Source organism: Hakea prostrata, unplaced genomic scaffold, assembly GCF_041222555.1.
Source record: "Hakea prostrata isolate BN-2017 unplaced genomic scaffold, UWA_Hpros_2 contig_13, whole genome shotgun sequence".
Lineage (NCBI taxonomy): Eukaryota > Viridiplantae > Streptophyta > Magnoliopsida > Proteales > Proteaceae > Hakea > Hakea prostrata.
In genome coordinates, this window is record NW_028291132.1 from 139,997 (window position 1) to 159,071 (window position 19,075).

Here is a 19,075-nt window from a genome sequence, read left to right on the forward strand (position 1 = left end):
GTCCCCCAGACCTTAAAGGGGGCTAGTACCATTGTTGCCGTTGTCTAAGACAAGAAAGCACTACCTCCTCGGTTTGAGAAGAAGAGGTCGATTGACGACCATCTAGTTCTTGCTGAAGAGGAGGGGGATATACCAAACCTCCTTTGGAACCTATCTCCCAGAAGGCTCGGGAGGATACTACAATATCTTAGTTCCTCCTAGGCTCCTCTATTGTTGAGGCTTTCTCGTCTCAGGGGTTGCATGCTCTCCATCCAGATTTGTCATCAACTGCAGACAGCACCATTCTGAGGGACCCCTAGGGTCCTCCACGGCTAGGGAGTGGTTGACAGGAGTCACTCTCGTCAACCAAAAGTTCCTGTGCGGTCTTGCTTGCAAAGATGTATACGATCTAGCCACCCGGTAAGTATCTCTTCACAAGTCCTCTTGTTCAGATATACCCTTGTCTTATTTCGTCTTATACTAAAACTTTTTCGTCCTGTGTAGGCTCCTGTGTGCTGCCATGCAGCCCATTGGCGAGGCCCTACACTGTGGCTAGGACCGACTCCCTCTCTATTTTAAAGCTGCAAGAGGGTTTGAGAGAAAAAGAGGTCAAGCTTGAGGCTGCTAGCTCGTCCAAGAAGAAGTTGCATGAGAGGGAGACTTGAGTCCTCAGGGAGGTGTATGTCCTAAAGAGCAATATGGAGGAAATAAAGAGCGAGACAAACACCCTTCGCAACTGAATTGCCTAGCAAGATGAAGAGCTGGCCGCCAAAGACAAAGCCCAAGCCTTCAAATGGTTCTGGCAAAAAATAACTAAATTTCTCCCAAGACTCCAACATGGAAGCAGCAGACTCTTAATGATAACATAAGCAAAATATGAAATGAAATTCAGAACTGGGTGGAAGAAATCTCATTAATAATACAAGGGTGGTTGCTGCAATTGCAGTGCCAAGTCCTTATGAACCTTCAGGCAATCACAAAAACAAGCATACAAAGAAGCAATTAATCTTGATATTGACTATGAACAAGATGGACCAAACAACCCATAATACAAAATCCTTCACACCATCATACTTCATTATTTTCAGCAGACACGCTGTCTCTGCTGTCAAGAAACGCAGAACCAGTCTCATTGTTGCTCTGTTAAATGCTCAATCACATGAGGTTGTCTCATGGGTTTTTGTTCTAAAGAGAGCTCTGCATGCACTTGGGTCCCATATCCATCATCAGGACTGGGTTCAGCTTGGCTTGGTCCAGCAATTAGATGAGCTTCATTTTCCAAGTTGTGATCTTCATAAGGGGTAGAAGAAATGGCATCATCTGTTGTATGAGCCACAGTGGACTTTTCAGAAGGCAGTTTGGGAAGAGACTTCCTACAAGGTTTCCTGTTTTGTGAAGGGGATGGTCCTTTTGTGAAGCCATTTTGGGAGACTCTCTCATCAAGACTCAGACGGCCCACTCTGCAACTGCCGCTGCTATTTCCTTCAATGTTTACTGTTGAGTTCTTATGGCGGCCAAGCTTGGGAGATTTTGCTCTCGTTGGAGGTATCTGCATCATCAGTTAGTCAAATATATAAAGCCCAGATAATTGTGGAACACTTAGTAATTCTTAAAGCTATACCAGCAGCAAACTTTCACCAGTAATTTTTAGGACTAATAGAATCAATCAAATGCCAAGCATCAACTCCTGGGCTGCAAGCTGAGCTCTTAGACTAAAAGCAACCTAATTTTCATTTTCTTAGCACCCTTCCCTTATTTATTTATTTTGAAGGATGGTGGTGGTATTGAGGTGGTGCAGGTTTCCCTGTGTTTATTAGGCTTTTAAGTTGGGGTTAAAATGAAAAATGATTGTATACAGATTAGAATTGGCTGTCAAACAGATTAGAATTGGCTACAACTTTGACAGAAGACAGGGGAGATGTCAAGGTTTACGTGGAAGTTTGGTATGATCTTAATGGAGGGTTAGGCAGATATGAAGCTTCTTGATTATGAAGGAAGAATGGTTTGACCCAGTATGGGCATCAAGAATAGAAGTTGAGGGTGTAAGATGGAGGGGATGGGATCTAGGCTGCCAGATACCTACATGGGGGAGCCTTGTGAAGCTTTGAATTCAAGTAAAAAAGAGTCTTGAATGGCGCTTGTTCAGGCATGGCAAAGGTCTTGACTTGATCCCACCAAGAATCTTAAAAGTTATTTTCAACTCTTGGAGGTACTTGTCTGAGGTTCACATATCCAGCAATTGCAGTAGCAAACAGAACCACACACAAAGCACTTGCACTTGACAGAATATTTTTTATTAATCAACTGTGGCCTCCTCTAATGTGTTGTTTTTATTTTTATCTTTTATCTTTTTATTTATTCCAGTCTTTTTTTGGAGGGTTGTTCTACTTGAAACACTTACAATCCACAAATAACTAAGACCTAGAAACAGCAACCAATTAGGTCTTATAATCTGCCCTACAAGGACCTGAGCACCCAAATCATGGACTGCTTTATTGAAACAAAACTTCTGCATTAACTGCCTTTAAGTTTGTGCAGAATTAATGAACTGCCCCTGCCCAACCAAGAATTACCACGCCTTAAAAAGACTAGAATGCTATCCATTTGTCGGTGTGCTGCTGGGCTGCAAGCTTAGTGACTTCTCCAGGCCCTGGACTTCCACTTGGTGTGGGAATTCGGTCCTGCATGACCTAGACCTGTTCATGATGAAAGAAGCCTACTTTGGAGATGAATCTGCATCACCTACCAAACCAAAGCTCTCATTTTATAACTCAAATTGTGGGCATTTATTTATAATGAAAGAATGGGTTACCAAATAGAAAGTGTTTGCCACCATGTAGCTTACAATCAAATAGGAACTTCGTATAAAATCATGCCTAACACTATCTCCACGCCCTCACCCCATCTCATCACAAGAAGCTGATATAATAGGAGAGAAAAGAAGAGGTGAGAAATCGATGACAAGGGGGTTGTTTTCGAGTTCTGACTCATGAACCATTCTGATGCAATCTTGCGTTGACATCATCCAAGCTTGGAAAGCAAAAAGAGTTGATTTGGAAAGCCTTGGCTAAATTATGCTGCTGCACATATCTTTAATTTATTAGTATATTCATTATCCACCCAATTAAGTAACTAGTATATTTGCTATCTTCAACTCCGCCAGTGTTTTGCTGCCGGTCCCAAGCCTGGGTAAAGGAGGAGGGTTGGTGCGTCAAGTCAGCAGCCAGCCCCAGAAAAAATCTAGTCAAACCCTTTTCATGGATTCGACCTTATCTGATAACCGTTATGCTAGGCATCCCCCAACAAAAGAAGCAACACACTACACTATGGCCTGGGTGTAGTGATAAGCAGGCAAGGGTTAGCTAGGGCATCCCTTGTAAGCGACGCGTCTCATCGATGCCTGGATGCGATGATAAGTAGGCAAGGGTTCCTATGATGTGGACAAGTGCAGGTAAAGAAGCTAGTCCAAAAACGTAGGATTAGATTGACATCTTGGAACATAGGATCTTTAACAGGTAAGAGCGTAGAATTAATAGATGTCATGAGGAAAAAAAAGATTAATATAGTTTGCATTCAAGAGACTAGATGGAAGGGTAAAAAAGCTAAAGAGTTGGATGACTTTAAACTTTGGTATACTGGAGATAAAACTAATAAAAATGGAGTAGGTATAATAGTGGATAAAGATTTAAAAAATGATGTGGTGGATATTAAAAGAGTGGGTGATAGGATCATTGCTATCAAACTTGTAATGGAGAAAGAGTTCATAAATATAATTTGTGCATATGAACCTCAAGTAGGATTGGATGAAAGTCTAAAGCTAGAATTTTGGGAAAATATAGATGAATTAATGCAAGGAATTCGTCAAGGAGAAAAGATTATCATAGGAGATGATCTAAATGGACATTGTTATGGACAATTTATAATAGATATACTTAGGTCGGCCCAAAGAAGAACTAGACCGTTCAATCCTTGGTCGGACCACGAATAAAATAAAGGCACAAAGCAACGTGTACAATTTGAATCGTATCTAACCTCCTTAAATATAGGGATAAGGATTCCGATCAAGTCAGGTATTTTGAATTGCTCTTAGAGTACAAATCAGATTCCACAACTACAATCCAAGTAATACACTCTTTGAGGATAAGATTCTTCTCCCCAGGAAGTTAGCAACAATTATAGAGTTCCATTTGAACTCCATTACTGCATAGTTAAGGTAACATCTCCTAAGATCATAAATACCCACACCTTTATCATTATTAGGTATGCACTTTTGGGTTACTCTCTGGCATTGAGAGCTCTACAAGTTATTTTCTTCTTCTAAAGCTATGAACTTCCACTAACTAGATCGTCGTAGACGTTCCTCAACCAACCAGGTCAAGCATATTTTCTGCAGGTTGTTCGCTCGCATTGCCGAACGGATTTTTGCAACAACAATTGGTGCCGTCTGTGGGAAAATATCAAGAAGTCATCGTGCAAACCAGATTAGAAATACGACTTGGGAGTAACCTGAATAAACAGGATGGACCATGTCGATGAAGAGGATGCAACAAGAAGGAAGAAAAAAAATCCCTCCTCATGATACTCTTGCAGGTTCATCTAACCACTTTGTGATCAATCTCTTCTTTTATTGGATGAAGCCTAGAACATTAAAATTTATAGAAGTCAAGTGGCTAGAGCCTGCCGGGGGAAATTTAAGCCAAAAGGAGATGGTGTTTGTCAAGGACACCTATCCAGAGTACCGTTGATGATCTGTATAGTTACTTCAGATTCATCAAATATGATCCATATGCTTTCTATAAGTCATTCTGCTCAATGATAAAGGTGCCAATCACTAAGCATCCAACAATTGGCTACAAGAAGCTACAAGCTGTGCTGAAAACAACAAATTTGTGCTGCACCAAGGCCACACTTGTTGATGGGCAACCAATTATTAACTTGCCCCCAAAATCAATAGAATTAAAGATGATGGATTTCTCGATGGAGGAATGAGAATTCTATTACAAAATGAGGCTGATTCACATGCACGATTTGACGTTTATGCAGTTGCTGGCACCATTAAACAGAATTATGTTAACATTTTGTTGATGCCCTTGTGTCTTCATCAAGCATGCAACCACCCTCTTCTTGTGAAGGAATATGATTTCTGATTCCATTTGTAGATCCACTGAAGAGGTGGCTAAGAAACTTCTTGGGGAGAAGCATATGGATCTGTTGAATTGTTGGAAAGCTTGTTTAGCGATCTGTGGCATCTGAAATATGCTGATTATCATGATATGTAGCCATGTTTTCTGCAGTCACTGTATTTGTGAACACTTGACATACACTTGACAGGTGATGACAATCTGTGCCTTGAAGCGCTCCGCAAACTTCAACCCACTGCAACATTGATGTTCTCTAGAGCCGCATTAAGTAGTTCTCTCTCTGTCAAAATTGACGAGGAATTTGCCCCTGAAAATTCTGGTACTGAACCAATTGAAAAAATGTAAACCGTCTCCAAGAGCGGTTTCACTGCTCCAGCAGTCGCGGTCCTCTCTTTGTTCTGCCGCACCGTACAGAGCTTGTAAAGCGTAGTAAGGACTAAGGAAGCTTTTCTTCCCGCAAAAAGAACCTTTCAAGAGAAGAGACATCAATGGTGGAATAGCTCCACATGTAGCGATTGGGATTTTGTTGTCTTCAATCAACGCGAGACTAAGCAGAGCACAAGCAGTTTCTGCTTGTACATCTCAGTGCCGGTTTTAAGAACATAAATGAGAGGCTTTATAGCTCCAGCATCGGTAATCAAGGATTTGTTGTCTTCATGGAGAGAGAAATTCAAAAGAGCTCTACGGCATGTTCTTGCGCCCACGGATCACTGCAACGGAGAAGCAGAATCAAGGCTGGAACAGCACCAAATTTACCAATAACTGCTCGATTCTCAGATCTGTTCTTAGCAAGAAGCCGTAGCTTCGTGGCAGCCAGGAGGTCCGTAGCAATGAACAAAGATTGTAGACGTTCAATGCACGCCTTCACGGCTGGTTCAAGATTCATCGGAGCAGCACTAGCATCATCGAGGATTTCCAAGGAGAGATTCTCTTGCTGCACTACCTCTAGCCAACTCAATCAACATCTCAATGAAGGCCGACAGGAATCTTTTAACTTTGATCATTAAAGCTCTCTGGTTCAACTGCAGTGTTTTTGAGCTCCTGAACACCCATGGAACTAGTCACCGTCGTTTCTACAAGCGTGGAGTGACACTAGTTCCATCATCGGAGTAAATTATTCTTGTGTTCTCTACGAGACTAGCAAGTCCTCTTGCCATGACTTTGCTACTGTGACTTCCGATAGTTCAACTAACACCAAACGCCTACATTATTGCTGAGATCATCAACACTCCCAAGTACCAATCATACATTGCATTCCTTGATTTCGGGGTCAAGAAAGTGATTGGAGAAGCAAAAGCTCCATGACTACAACCTTTTCGATCCAGAACTCGAACTTGGGGTATTCAAAGTAGCGCAGAAAACGAAGCCAACTAATAAGCCCAACCTTTTGACTTTTATGATGGCCGGTGATGGAGTCAAGGAAAGAAACATTGTTCATCAACAAAAAAAATTCAAAGAAGAATTCTCCTCCTAACGGCAAAGTTTCTTCAAGAGCTGTTTTCATCTTCTTCAGAGAAGATGAGTCTATATTAGAGATTTCTTATCATCATTTCTTTTTCTGACAGTATTTGAAATCTTCAATTTGTAGAGATTCTTTCTACATTTGATGCGTAATCAGGAGTATTTGCCATATACAACCTAGAGTTGCATGTGGAATATCAAGCAGAATATATTAAGAATTCCAGAGGAATGCGACTCTTTACCTGCAAATGATTACTTACTTTTGGCCAAAAAAAAAAAAGATTACTTTATCTTCGTCAAAGGCCTTAGTTTTCGTCATAAGGCCTTAGTTTTCTTCTACGATGGTTGATCCGCTGTTTAACCATCAATGTAAATTCCTCTTTTTGAGCAAGCCTTTTCAAGATGGTTCGAGCACTAGAATAATTCTACTCAACCGGCACTGGAAGGACTATGCTTGACCAACACTAGAGTGTTTATGCTTGGGCAAGAACCAGTTCAATGACTATCAACAAGTCGCTTCAGAAGCATATCATCTACGAGACCCAAAAAACTGGGCAACAAGTTCCTCGATCATGAAATTCAAGCAATCTCAGAAAATACAATCAAACGAATACCATTCGCTGCAAAGATGAAGTGCTCGACCATGGATTCTTTACAAAAAGTGCTCGACCAAGGAAAGTTCAAAGGATTCTGCAATCAAAGCTGCGTCCGACCAACAAAAGTTGTGATTACATTCACAAAATCACAAAGGAGTAAGACCTATGAGATTAGGCTTCACAAAAAAGACCTATAAAATTAGGCTTCACAAAAGAGTAAGATCTATAAAATTAGGCTTCACAAAAGAGTAAAACCTATGAAATTAGGCTTCAAAAAAGAGTAAGACCTATGAAATTAGGCTTCACAAAAGAGTAAGACCTATGAAATTAGGCTTCACAAAAGAGTAAGACCTATGAAATTAGACTTCACAAAAGAGTAAGACCTATGAAATTAGGCTTCACAAAAGAGTAAGACCTATGAAAGAGCAAGGCAGTATCCTAGGGAACTCCCCTTGCTCGAGAAAGAAAGAGCAGGACAGTATCCTATGGGAACTCCCCTTGCTCGAGAAGAAGAGCAGGCAGTATCCAAAGGGAACTCCCCTTGCTCAAGAAAGAAAGAGCAGGGCAGTATCCTAAGGGAACTCCCCTTGCTCAAGAAAGAAAGAGCAGGGCAGTATCCTAAGGGAACTTCCATTGCTCGAGAAAGAGAGGGCAAGGTAGTATCCTAAGGGAACTCCCCTTTGCTCGAGAAAGAAAGAGCAAGGCAGTATCCTAAGGGAACTCTCCTTTGCAAGAGTAAGGCAGTATCCTAAGGGAACTCCTTTGCTCGAGAAAAGAGCAAGGCAATATCCTAAAGGAGCTCCCTTGCTCGAGATATATCTAGAAAGAAATAGCAGGGCAGTATCCTAAGGGAACTCCCCTTGCTCGAGAAAAGAGCAGGGTAGTATCCTAAGGGAACTCCCCTTGGTTGAGAAAAGAGTAGGGTAGTATCCTATGGGAACTCCCCTTGCTCGAGACGAGAGTAGGGTAGTATCCTAAGGGAACTCCCCTTGCTATCAAAGCTATCATACTCGAATCAATACATCAAATAATTGATGATAAAGACTTCAGCATCAAGTACAAAAGGATTATGCCCAATTTGCAAAAGAGGACCCACTAAAAATTGGGCTTTGCAAAAGAACAAAGATTTGCTATCAATTCGCTCTTTGAGCAATTCCCAACTTACCATGCTCAGGGGAAGTGATCAAACATATATCTACATATACCAAACAAGTAACTATGGCAACTTGGCAAAATCATCGTTCAAAGAGGAGGATGATCAATGATAATTCAATGAATGAGTAACCATGGAAACTTGGCAAAGTCATGAACAGGATTCCATAGCAACTTGGCAAAATCATCGTTCAAAGAGGAGGACGACCAATGGTAATAGCCAAAGTGGCAATGAAGAAGACCAAAGGATTTATGAAAGGGAATTTATGAAAGGATTAACATAATGCTTAACTAATACAGGGTCAACCAAACAACTTGGAATGAAAGTTCAAAAGCTCGACCGATTTGATGATTCTGCTCGACCACAACTAGTTTGACCAGATCAATGGTTTGAGCACTATGAAAATTCAAATGCGTTCGACCAGAACATTGGCTTAAATAGAGATGATACAAAAAATCTTATCCCCATGAACGCACCACTTGCAACATTGGTGGAGCAAAAGTCAGATAAACTCTACCCAACCAAATCAAAGCTAGATTAAGAGAAAAACTTAGGCTGCATTTGTTTGCAAAGGTGGGGTGGGAAAAAAGGGATGGGAAAAAAAACATGTGGGTCCCATGTGTAATGGGGTGAGGGAGAAGGAAAGGAAAGGAAAGGGTTTTGTGGAAAAGTGATAGTGGTGGGTCCCACTTTTTACTTTTCCCAACTTTCCCACAAAGTCCCACCAAATATGTGGGGTTTTAAAATGGCTTGGGGTGGGAAAGTTGGGTTGCCACATCACCAGACAAGTTTCCTTGATTCAAGGAATCAATCTACCATTTTGGAATTTAAGGGAAAAGTAAGAAATCTACATTTTTTTCAAGAATTTTCCCACCCCACCTTTATTCCAGCAAACAAACGCAGCCTTAGTCCCTTGGTCCGAGCATGGAGCCACAATGACCAAATGGCTTATGGTCGACCTCAAATAGATTGACCAAGGTCGAGATGACAAAGCAAAGAAGTTGCAAAAAAAAAGGTGAAAACCATGATCCAGGGCAATGAAGGAATTTTACTACTAAATAAAGTATAAATCAACCGAGGGCAAGATCAACCAACAAAAGTGGTTGATCCAACACAAGCATTAATGCAAATATTTCTCTTGCTGAGCAACTCTTCGCCTCGCTATTTAGCATGTGCTTCTCAACTACAGAAACATGGTGACTTCTCAAACAAGTATAGAACATTTTTTGACCACAAAAACTGGTGGTTGATGAACCAAATCAAAATCTCTCCGACCATCCAAAATGATCAAGCAATTTTGAGGTCATTATAAAAGCCAGGGTCAAAGGTCACTCCACAAATTAGTAAGCCGCCTAGGTTGTCTTCAAATTTGATTAAGCACAAGTCAAGCCAAAAATTGCTTGACTAGATCGAATCCTAGTCAGGAGAAACTTAGTCCCATGGCCCCGAACACGGAATTAACGTGACCACTGACTGGGGGGTTCATGTTATGGACAATTTATAATAGACATACTTAAGTCAACCAAAGAAGAACCGGACCGTTCAAACCTTGGTCGAACCATGAATAAATCGAAGGCACAAACCAACATGTACAATTTGAATCATATCCAACCTCCTTAAAGATAGGGATGAGGATTCCGATCAAGTCAAGTATTTTGAATTGCTCTTAGAGTCCAGATCGGATTCCATAACTACAATCCAAGTAATACTCTCTTGGAGGATAAGATTCTTCTCCCCAGGAAGTTAGCAGCAATTATAGAGTTTCATTCGAACTCCATTACTGCACAGTTAAGGTAACCTCTCCTAACATCTATAAATACCCACACCTTTATCATTATCAAGTACGCACTCTTGGGTTACTCTCTGGCATTGAGCTCTACAAGTTATTTTCTTCTTCTATTACTATGAGCTTCCATTAACTAAATCGTCGTAGATGTTCCTCGACCAACCCGGTCGAGCACGTTTTTTGCAGGTTGTTCGCACTCGCGTTGCCGAGCGGATTTTTGCAACAAGAGACATATTGGAAAATATCAAAGAGGCTACAAGAGTGTACATGGAGGATATGGTTTTGGAGAGAGGAATGAGAAAGGGATCTCAATTTTAGATTTTGTTATTGTTTTTTATCTATCCATTATAAATACTTACTTAAAAAGGAGAGAGGAGCATTTAATTACCTTCAAAAGTGGACATCATAGAAGCCAAATAGATTTCTTCCTAACTAGAAGGAAGGATAGATTGTTATGCAAGGATTACAAGGTGATATAGGGGAAAGCTTAACTGCACAACATAGACTTGTGGTCTTGGATATGTGCCTAACCCCAAAAACTCATAAAAGGTGCAAGGCTAACTATCCTAGGACAAGATGGTGGAACTTGAAAGGATAGTGTTCGAAATCCTTTGCTAATAAAGTAGTCAAACAAGGAAAGTGGGATTTTAAAGGGGATACAAATGCGATGTAGAATAAGATGGCTATATGTATCAAGAAGGTGGCTAAAGATATCCTAGGTGAATCAAAGAATAGCTCTATTTTTATAGAGAGACTTGGTTTGGTGGTAGGATAATGAGGTTCAAGCTGCCATTAGGAATAAGAAAGCTAGTTTTAAGATATGGCAAAGAACTAACGATGTCGAGGATCTTCAAAGTATAGGTTTGATAGAAATGAAGCTAATAAAATTGTAGGAAAACCAAGGGAAAAGAAGTAGGAAGAGTTGTATAATAAGTTGGACACAAAGGAAGGGGGAAAATCTATTTATAAGATAGTTAAGATGAGGGATAGGAAGAGTAGGGATCTTGTGTTGGATGTATTAAAAATGGAAATGGCAAAGTACTAGTATGTGATGAGGATATTAAGAAAATATCTACTAAACGAGCATACTTCAAGCACCTACGATTCAGACAATTACACCATTCACCAACGCACAAATTTTCAAACTTATATACGGAGAATTTCGATGTCCAAAGTAAAAGAAGCACTAAGGAGGATGAAACTTGGCAAGACAGAAGTTCCTAATGAAATCGCAATAGAAGTATGGAAGAGCTTAGGAACCTATGGAATAGTTTGGTTGACTAAGTTGTTTAATAAGATTATGAGCACAGGGAAAATGCCAAATGAATGGAGGAGAAGCATCGTGGTTCCAATTTACAAAAATAAATATATTCAAAACTGTATAACTATAAGGGCATTAAACTGATGAGTCATACTATGGAATTATGGGAGAGAATAATTGAAACCCATTTGAGACACTTAACTACAATTACGGAGAACCAGTTTAGGTTATATCGGGAAGATCTACAACGAAGGCTATATACCTAATTAGGAGACTTATAGAAAGGTATAGAGAATGTATGAAAGACCTTCAAATGGTATTTATTGACCTATAAAAAAGTACTAGAGAAAAGAAGTGTTGCAAGTAAATACGTAGACATAATTAAGAATATATATGATGGTTCTACATAGTTAAGAATATGTATGATGGTTCGGTGACAAGTGTAAGAACAATAGGGGGACAAGGTAATGAATTCTCAATTACAATTGAGCTACATCAATGATCAACTTTAAGCCCATATCTATTTGCACTTGTAATTGATGAATTAACCAAAGACATTCAAGATGAGGTCCTCTAGTGTATGCTTTTTGCTGATGATATTGTATTGATAGATGAGACTCAAGTGGGGATTAATACAAAATTAGAATAATGGAGAGCAACTTTGGAATCAACAGGCTTTAACTAAGTAGAACAAAAACAGAATATCTAGTTTGTAACTTTAGTCATAATCGGGTAAACGATAAGGTGGTGATACTTGATGATAAGGAGATTCCTTAGAGTGATTGTTTTAGGTACCTAGGTTCAATCATAAATAAAAGAAGTGACATAAAGGATGATGTTTCCCAAAGAATTAAAATAGGGTAGATGAAGTGAAGAGGTGCATCCGGGGTTTTGTGTGATCGGTGTATTCCATTAAAGCTTAAAGGAAAATTTTATAGGACCGTTGTTCGACCAACTATGATGTACGATGTAGAGTGTTAGGTTGTTCAAAAAAATCATACAGATAAACTCAGTGTAGCAGAAAGGGGTTCAGCCAGTGAGATTTCGACCTTCTAGCCCCTTTTTTCTTTTCTTTTTTTTCTTTTTATTTCTACCCCCATTTCACCTCATTTCCACAACTCTTTTGCCTTTAAACCAAGGATTGAGGTTTTAGTTTCAAGGCTGGTTTCAACCTAGCCAAAAACCGAAATTTCGAATGAAACCTACTACATTTCCAGCATAGTTTCGACCCTAGGTTTTTAGGCCTTATATATGACCTCCATTTCATCTAATTTCTTGCTTCCTACCTATTTTAAGCATAATAAACACAATAGAACTAGTAATTTGCCCTAAAAACCAATGAAAAGTAATCATTAAGTATACTAGCAAATGACTAGTTCCGAGAAATACAAACTATAATCATGCAGGCATAGAATCATCAACATAGATGAATTGTTTGATAGAATGGTTACATAGACAACAAGTCAACAAAATTTCCTTATAATCCATCCAAGTTGAGTGCCATGGTGGATCCATCCTATAAGCCAAGTAGTATTGTGCTTGTATGATTCTCTCCTCCGACCACTGGACATACACATCCCATGACATGTTCCCCTATGGTTGTCGATGTAGTCTACCATTGCAGCTCTATAGGGCTCATCATCCACATGCCTAAGATATCTTGCCTAAGGAAAAATGTAATACAAATATAAAAGAGGAGATGGCTCTCATGGGGGGGGTGGTCATGCCGAAGATAGACTCCACAAATGTATGTGCCCCTGACCCAGGATCCACAAAAGTAGCACCTTAGTACCAATGTAACATCCCGTCAGGGCCTAGAAAATAACTTCGAGTGTGTCCCACTAGTACCTGATAACCGGGAAGGATACCATAAGGTGCATAATAGTACGCCCCAAAAGTAGATGCACCATCGTAGGACTAGAAATCTATGAGTCTCTAGCATCCGGATCCTCTAGCTGTGGAGCCTCTAGACTCATCCAAGCTCATGGATCCCATCAAGCCTACCAAGTTGCCCACTTCTATAGGATGGTAAGACTCATATCATGAGTTGTCATCCTCATATTCATGTCCATGCTTTTTCCCCTTCCCCTTCCGATTATATGTCAAAGCACAACCATGAAATGTTGCTCCTCTTTGATCTTCATTCTGTGTGGCATGGCAAAACTGACTCTCCCCTATGAATCTCAGTGCCCTCCCTGTCCCTGACTCTCAACAGATGTTGGTGATAGTGGCGGTGCTGGTGATAGTGATCTCTCTCCCTAGGATCAGCCGAATCCTGATCACCAGGTCCATCATCATCCCCTCTACCAGATCCATCCTCATCATCATCATCATCATCCTAAGTGGGTGCCTGAGTCGCATCATCCTTGGTGTCCGACCACAAAATATTATCCTCATTGTGGGTGGATGCACCAGGGTGTGGCACGAAGGGATAGGTGGGCTCTATATGCACTCTCCCCACCTAGGCCAAGAAGTCATGCACATCATCCCCCATCTGCTTTACAATATGTCCACTGGGACAACCTCCCTACACATCCAACAACAATTGTCCTTTATCCCTGACCCACTCAAATAGTAGGTTCTCTAGTTCTGGTCACACCTAGTGGCAGAACATGCCTGTTAGAGCACTTATATGCAATCATAAACAAGTTGAATGAGTCAGTCCCATATTGCAACCACCATTCAGTTTGCAACAAACATTTGCAATTCAAATAGAGTTTGTCATAGACTCAGAGTCATATAATACTTAAGTAACTAATTAAAAGATCATATATAAATATATAGTGAACTGACTTACCCCCAGGGATGGTTTTCTGTGCCAATATTGTCACGGAGCGACCGAAACTCCCAATAGGATCCCTAAATGACTTAATCTAATATAAAGCAAAAGCCATAACTAGGTTAGTATCTAACTATGAAACAATGAATTATAAAATCACAATCTCACCTCTGAATTGATGATTGTTGTCTAGATCAATCTGGTTCCATCCTCTCTACTACAATATGGACAGCATTTATCAAGTCTTGCCTCCTCCTAAGCATGTCTTTGTAATGGTACTTGGAATTTAGATAATATATTGAGTAACAAGTGACAAAAATAAGTGGGAATAATTTGATAATAAATTGAAAATTAAATCCACCACTATACTTAATAACTCACCAACCTCGTCTAATGGATGATGCAGTTGCTTCTCCCATCTGTTTTGGATGATTTCGAGGATTTTCTTGTTGCCCCATGGGTAGACCATCGCAATATACTACTTCATCTTATCTTTTGCAGCCATATGTGTAGTAGAGTTGGTCTTCTTTATTTATCTATCGTCCTAAAAACATGGAAAACGGGCTCAAGCAACTTCACTACAATCCTCACATTATCCCAGAAGGTGTCATCCGAACGTATCCCCCCCCCCCCCCCCCCCCCCCCTTGAATGATCAAAACAGTAGCCAAATAGGACCTTTCACAGGGAATCAACTTTAGATTTGATAAGACTTAAGATAAATAAAATTCAGATATAAAGATAGGCTGAAAACCGGAGTGGTAGAACAAGGATATTGGTTTAAGAACAAGGACTAAATAGGTCTTCAAAACAGCAGTAGACTATAAAGAAGAAAAGGATGGAACAATATAAGAGAATTAAGAGAATAATAAGGACAACAAAGTAACACCCGGGCTTCACACCGCAAGGTGGATCGATTGGATCAAACACCAACCTACCTTGATCAAACACAAGGGTTCTCCAAAGAGGAAGAATGCTAGCAAGCAATTTGATTTCAATTCATAAGTTGTTTTTTCACCTCTTACATAAGTCTCTTTATATAGCATTCTAAAGAGACATAAACACTAATAGTAACATCCAACCACTAGCTAACACCACCTACCTATTAATAACTCAACTACACAACACCACTAGTCAAAACAATAATGGAAACATCCACCTACTACACCCCACTACTAGCTCCTTTTATTGACTTTTCAAAGCTAGACTTGGGCTTAGTTCAAAATATGTGGGCTGGTCTTCTCCCACTAAAGTAATCCAAGCCCATGAAACCATGGGCTCATTTTAACCCACTACAATAGTCATAGCCCATGCAAGCCATGGGCTGTTTTGGATCATATCCTTAGGCTTTGATGGGCTTGACCATTGGGCTTTTCTCTTCCTTGTATATGCTGCCAATTCTGCATCAACTCTCCCCGGCTTAAAAACATTCGTCTCCGACGAATGGATGAATGATATGTAACGCTCACACCAATCAGGATCGAGTTTCTCGAAGTTGCCAGCATGAATCCAAGTGCTCTCATGTCGTGGACGATTCTTCCATTTGACGAGGAAAGCATGGTATTCAGTGCCACGACGAGTGGTTCTGTAAGAATCATCCAAAACCTCTTCAATGATGTTAGTGATTGGTGGCTTGAGTTGGGGCAGCCTCAACATTTGTTCAGTGTCTCCCTCATCAGAGTAGTGTCGCCATGAGCCGTCCTTCTTTGGAGTGAGTAATGACGGTACAACACATGGACTTAAGCTCTCTTGAATGACTCCTTTATGTGGCAACTCATCCCAACTGCCGTTTGAAGTCATTGTGCTCGCTAGGCCGAGGTGATAGGTCGGAAGGTTTTGTAACACCACACTCGATACCAAATCAGTGGCATGCAAAATATCGTGCATAAGAGGTAGCTCATTAGGCAACTCATCAGGAACCACCTTAAGGCAATCAGAAGGCAATTGTTTGATAAGTGGAGGGAATGTCACCTTAGGTTGAGGGGTAACTTCTCTTGTAACAGGAGCCAATACCAGCCCTATGTTATGGCTAGTGTGAATGAACTCCTGGTGTTCAAGCTTTACCTTTTGAGAATCACCAACATGCTCATTGAATTTAGGTAACCCTTTGATGGGTGGAGGGTGTGAAGCATGAGTAGAGGTAACAACTCTAGCCTCCATTGCTGAGCGCCTCTCTTCCTCGTGCTTGTGACTTGCAGTGAGTTGGTTACTCAATTGTTGCAACATCCCCATCATTTGTGCCATAAGGTCAGTATCCAATCCAGAAGTTTTACTCCCTGTCATGGCTCTGATACCAAATAATGTAGATACCATATTTGAAAGATCAAAACAGTAGCCAAATAGGACCTTTTCACAGGGAGACAATTGCAAATTTGATGGACTTAAGGTAGATAAAATTCAGATATAAAGATAGGCTGAAAACTAGAGTGGTAGAACAAGGATATTGGTTTAAGAACAAGGACTAAATAGGTCTTCAAAACAGCAGTAGACTATAAAGAAGAAAATGATGGAACAATATAAGAGAATTAAGAGAATAATAAGGACAACAAAGTAACACCCGGGCTTCACACCGCAAGGTGGATCGATTGGATCAAACACCAACCTACCTTGATCAAACACAAGGGTTCTCCAAAGAGGAAGAATGCTAGCAAGCAATTTGATTTCAATTCATAAGTTGTTTTTTCACCTCTTACATAAGTCTCTTTATATAGCATTCTAAAGAGACATAAACACTAATAGTAACATCCAACCACTAGCTAACACCACCTACCTATTAATAACTCAACTACACAACACCACTAGTCAAAACAATAATGGAAACATCCACCTACTACACCCCACTACTAGCTCCTTTTATTGACTTTTCAAAGCTAGACTTGGGCTTAGTTCAAAATATGTGGGCTGGTCTTCTCCCACTAAAGTAATCCAAGCCCATGAAACCATGGGCTCATTTTAACCCACTACAATAGTCATAGCCCATGCAAGCCATGGGCTGTTTTGGATCATATCCTTAGGCTTTGATGGGCTTGACCATTGGGCTTTTCTCTTCCTTGTATATGCTGCCAATTCTGCATCAACTAGTCCCTCATCATCTGAAGTGCATATCCATGGTTATAAATGAATGTGCTAACTTGTCGGGCTTGATACACCACTTTCTTCACAATCTTGCTTTAACCCATGTTCTTCAAAATAAGGTCAATTCAATGAGCAGCACATCAAGTTGAAAAGAGCTTATATCTGTCCAAAAAAGCCTGTCTAAATGAGCTTTTTAGTAGAAGGCTAGAAGCAAAAAGCAATGAACCATTAAGCATGTATGTATTTAAAATTAGTACTAGAAGCATGTATTTAATACCTAGGATTCTCCATCATTTTTAGCCCAATTTTTTGTAGTTGGATCCATTATCTATCACAAACTCGATTAGATGATCCACTCCAACCTCTATCACCACCAGCTTCAACAACTTATGTATGCCTTTTGCATCCTTCTCCTTGGATGCATCCATTGACTTAGAAAAATTGTCCTCCCATCACAATTCAATGTAAAATTGATGGACTATCTAGTGGGACCAGTCCAACCATCACACATAACAATAACCCTATAATGAGCTCGTATAAGCTTCAATCAGGCAATCTATTGATTCAAATCTTCCTCATGCTTACGGAAGTACACATTATAGATCTCATGTGGGTGGGGGCCCTGTATACCACTCCCAACTCTGCCTATCTCCTCAAATATATCCATGTGGTAAGTGGCCCATTTGGAGAAAATGAGCCCCCCTTTCTCCTTCACATTGCCCTACATGTGCTTTAGTTTCTCTACTTATGCTCTGGCCTCCTAAATAAGGCCGATCCATACAAAGAATCTGAATATCAGGATTTGTAGCTGCTTAGGATGAAGCTCAGTCCCATGTTGGGGCCCATGCGGGTGGGATAGCATCTCCTCCTTAACATTCTGGCTCCTCCTCATAGGCTACTAGGAGCTACCTCCTAGAACCTTTGGCTCTCTAGAGGACCCTACTCCCATGGCCCTTTGCTGCCTCTCATCTCATCCATCCTTTGTTGCTCCCTGCTCATCCTCATTATGCTCCTCATTTGTATTGTCTCCGAGTCACCATAAAGTTCATACTCTTCTGGCTCCTCTGGATCAAAGTCCTACTCTCCTAGCTCTGGGAGGTCATCTAGGCAAGTATCCTCAAACTCCTCCCTCTATAATCTCTTCTCCTTCCTCTTTGGCTTTCCACCTCAAGCATTGTGCCATTGCCTGCTTGGTCTCTACAAGCACCTTGGGACATCCTGTGACATCCCTATCTCTGCCAGCTAGATGAATCTTCAATCTAGTGGCCCCACCTCCTCCTATCTTTTTCTTTTAATAATTACACTCTCTTTTCCCTAACAGCTGTCAATGGCCTATGGCCAAACAATGTCTGACATCTTTCAAAAAGTATGCTTGATATAAGAAATACACACCAAGTATCTTACAAATACTACAAAAAATCCAAAAGTTATATACATCTTCTACTAATATTCTCCTATTTTTAAATATAAATCAAAAACACATTAGTATTTTTAATATTTAAATAATTATAAAAAATTTAAATAATTAAAACAATAAATTAACAACAATAAATTTAATTCAATAGCATCACAATGTAAATCAAGTGATAGTGTCTCACATATATTAAGTTCAAACCCATACATCATGTATACATATGAATTTCATCAAAATACATAATTTAGAAAATAATTTTTAAAATAAATAAAAAAAATAAAAAAATAGTAGCAATAATCAAAAATAAGTTTGAAACCACACAATCAACACCCTAGACTAAACATATATTAATTTGAAAGCAAACAAGAGGAATTGAGGCTTGAAGAAAACAAAACAAGAAATGGGAAGTTTGGAATCTCACCTAGTAAGATT

The 19,075-nt window shown here is 40.0% G+C and overlaps 1 protein-coding gene across 1 annotated transcript in view; it reads right to left on the minus strand.

Moving 5' to 3' along the window:
• Positions 1–804: 804 nt before the first annotated feature.
• Positions 805–19,075, minus strand: part of LOC148999349 (uncharacterized) — a 28,124-nt gene continuing 9,853 nt past the window's right edge. The window contains exon 9 of the mRNA XM_089141238.1: positions 805–1,528. Coding sequence (XP_088997364.1) covers positions 1,109–1,528 — 420 coding nt within the window. The 3' untranslated portion in view covers positions 805–1,108. The remainder of the gene's footprint in view (positions 1,529–19,075) is intronic.